The sequence below is a fragment of the Trachemys scripta genome, chromosome 12 (assembly GCF_013100865.1).
Source record: "Trachemys scripta elegans isolate TJP31775 chromosome 12, CAS_Tse_1.0, whole genome shotgun sequence".
NCBI lineage: Eukaryota > Metazoa > Chordata > Testudines > Emydidae > Trachemys > Trachemys scripta.
The window spans coordinates 44386730-44389925 of NC_048309.1; the positions used below are offsets into that span (position 1 = coordinate 44386730).

The window sequence follows — 3196 nt, forward strand, 5'->3', positions numbered from 1 at the left end:
AATGACAAATATTTGACAACCTCCCTTCATAATTTGTTCTAGTGCTTAACCACCCTGATAGGAAGTTTTTTCTTAATGTCTAACCTAAATCTCCCTTGCTGAAATGTAAGCCTGTTACTTCTTGTCCTGTCCTCAGTGGTTCTGGATAACAATTAATCACTTACCTCTTTATAACAACCTTTTACATACTTGAAAACTGTTATCATGTTTCCCCTTCAGTCTTCTCTTCTCCAGACTAAACAAACCCAAACTTTTTCAACCTTTCCACATAGGTCATGTTTTCTAGACTTCTAGTCATTTTTGTTTCTCTCTTGTGGACTTTCTCCAATTTGATGGAGATGCCTATATGCCTTTGTGAATCTAGTCCAAAGCCTTCTCTGTGAGGAGCCTCAACTGTAGAAGAAGCTCCACCCATCTCTCTTCCTTTTAGATCCAAAATAGCCCTTTTCTGTTGTCCCTCATGGCACATTGCAAGGAACAACTATTTGTGTGTGCTACTGTAGGGAATATCGGTGCGGAACTGTAGGGGCTTGATATAGGTTAGAGCTGAGTGGGATCTCGATGTTTTGTAGGGCTTGAGTTCTTCAGTCTGTTGGGGGCTGAACTTGTTATTCAACTGTATGTAAAGGCTGAAATTTTCAAATATACTTAAGGGTGTCCAACTCTCATTAGCAACCAATGGGATTTGAGTGTGTTACTGCACCAGACACCTTTGAAAATATCAGACTCCACCTACAGATGCAAATGAACAAGGCTTCTTAAAAGGGAGGAGTGAATTTTTCCATCAAAACTTTTCTGATGGAAAATCGGTTTTTCAACATACTTTTTTTTTTTTTTTTTTTTTTTAAAAAAATAAAATTTTTTTTTTAATTGTCTGGTTTTCTCAAAAAAAAAAAAAAAAAAAAAAAAATCCACTAGGAAACCAACACCCCTGAAAGAGAAAAATACTTGGTTCTACTCAGTACACTTTTGAGTTTTACCAATTTTCATTTCTTTCATGATCAATTAAGATTTTCTACTGAAAATTCTGGCAAATAATTTGTTTGTTTCTTTTTGTCATACAAAAAGATTCCCCATCAATATCCAGCATATTGTTTATTTCCACCCAGGCTTCTTATTCTCTAAGGTCAAATTTCTGCTGACAAGTGCACAACTACTGTCAAGGGTGAATACTCTGTAACTTGAAGTCTTTAAACCATGATTTGAGGACTTCAGTTACTCCGCCAGAGGTTGGGGTCTATTACAGGTGTCTATTAGGTGAGGTTTTGTTGCCTGCATTGTGCTGGAGTCAGACAAGATCATCACAATGGTCCCTTGTGACGTTAAAGTCTATGAACTCTCCCTTACTATTAACCTCCATTCTCCAATTTAGGAAGGTTATCTACATCCTATTTCCCAGTGCCCAATGCATAGTGATTCCCTACAAATTAATGGCCAGCTCCCAGTGCACAATAGACTCGATGAGAGAAAGCACATTGTATTGTCCATTACCCACTCTCGTTCTCACCCTCACAGACAGAGAAAAACATTCATTTTTTTCATGTCCTTCCAGGGAATAGTTTTCTTCCTACCGCTTTCCTCAGGGAAGATTTCACCTCCTGGTTCCTCAGGGTGTAGATCAGGGGGTTCAGAACTGGGGTGATGATGCTGTACATGAGGGTGGCTATCATGTCCCTATCTTGGGAATCCCCATGCCAGGGCAATACATAGTTAAAGATAATGGGCACATATTGTATTATCACCACTGTGAGGTGGGAGGTGCAGGTGGAGAAGGCCTTTCTCCTGCTCTGTACATTCAGGAGGAGGAAGGAGATGATGTAGAGGTAGGAGAGGAGTATAAGTAGGAATGGGCCTATCACGATGGCTCCAGTGACGATGTTGAGGAGGCTCAGGTTGAGGCGGGTGCTGCTGCAGGCCAGGCTCAGCAGGGGTTTGATGTCACAGAAGAAGTGGTGGATATGATTGGGGCCACAGAAATGCAGCCGGGAGGTCATGACCGTGTGCATCAGGGCGTGCAGGAAACCACTGGACCAGGTGGCCACTGCCAGGAGCAGGCAGACCCGTGGGTTCATGACAAGCTTGTAATGCAGTGGGTTGCAGATGGCCACATAGCGGTCATAGGCCATGACAGCCAACAGCACGGCCTCGCTGCTGCCAAGGAAGTGGAAGAAATGGAGCTGGATTAGGCAGCCGGTGAAGGAGATGATCTGATGTCTCGAGAGGAAGCCAGCCAGCATCTTGGGTATGGTGACCGTGGAGCAGCAGATGTCTAGGCAGGAGAGGTTGCCCAAGAAGAAGTACATGGGGGTGTGGAGCCGGGGCTCGGCCATCACCACGGCCATGATAGCCCCATTCCCCAGCACACTGGTCATGTAAAGAAGGAGAAAGAGAGCGAAGAGGAAGCACCGCAGCTCCTGGAGCTTGGTTAGACCCAGGAGGATGAACTCGCTCACTTCCGTCTGGTTCTCCATCACTGCAGGGGGAAGAGGAAATGCCATAATAGAAAGAAATGCAGCAATCCCCATGGTTTTTATTTCTATATGCACCTTCCATCTAAGGGCCCCACAATGCCTGCCAGTTATTAATTAATACTTCCCATGGCTGCTGTGCGGTAACATCCCAATTTCACAGATGAAATAATGGGGGCTAAGAGGGATAATGTGCCATGTATTTTTATGTCCACATTGTGGTATTGAGGACTGTATTGGAATTGCAAGGCATCACTTTAAGTGTGTTTGAGTGTGGAGGTGCTTTTCTTGTCATGCTCACAGGCTGGGGGAGAGGGCACAGTAGGAAAGTATAAGAGAGGTAGCTCAAAATACAGTGTGGTGACTTGTGCCTCTCTGCCTCAGGGAGCAGCCTGTTTTTTCTCTCTTTGTTTTTGGATTATTGTATGTAGTCATTCTACATTAGAAGAAAGAAAGAAAATAGTGGTATGTTGCAAGCTAGCTGGATATCTAATATTGATTTTCCTGAACTTTTGGGACACTGGGTTAGTTCAAGAAGATTGGAAGAAATCTAGCGATGGGCACATTCTTAAAAAAAGATAAACGGGATGACCCGTGTAACTATAAGTCTATCAGTCTGACATAATTTACAGGCATGGAGTAGCTGATACAAGACTTGATTAATAAATAATTAAATGGGGATAGAATAATTTATTCCAAACCATGTGGGTTTATGGAAAATAGATTGA

General features: G+C 42.9%; 1 protein-coding gene across 1 annotated transcript; it reads right to left on the reverse strand.

The window, feature by feature from the left end:
• Positions 1 to 1538: 1538 nt before the first annotated feature.
• On the reverse strand, positions 1539 to 2471 carry LOC117886257 (olfactory receptor 12D1-like). The gene has a single exon (XM_034787929.1). The coding sequence runs from the start codon at positions 2469 to 2471 to the stop codon at positions 1539 to 1541; it is 933 nt and encodes a 310-aa protein (XP_034643820.1).
• Between the last annotated feature and the right edge of the window lie 725 nt (positions 2472 to 3196).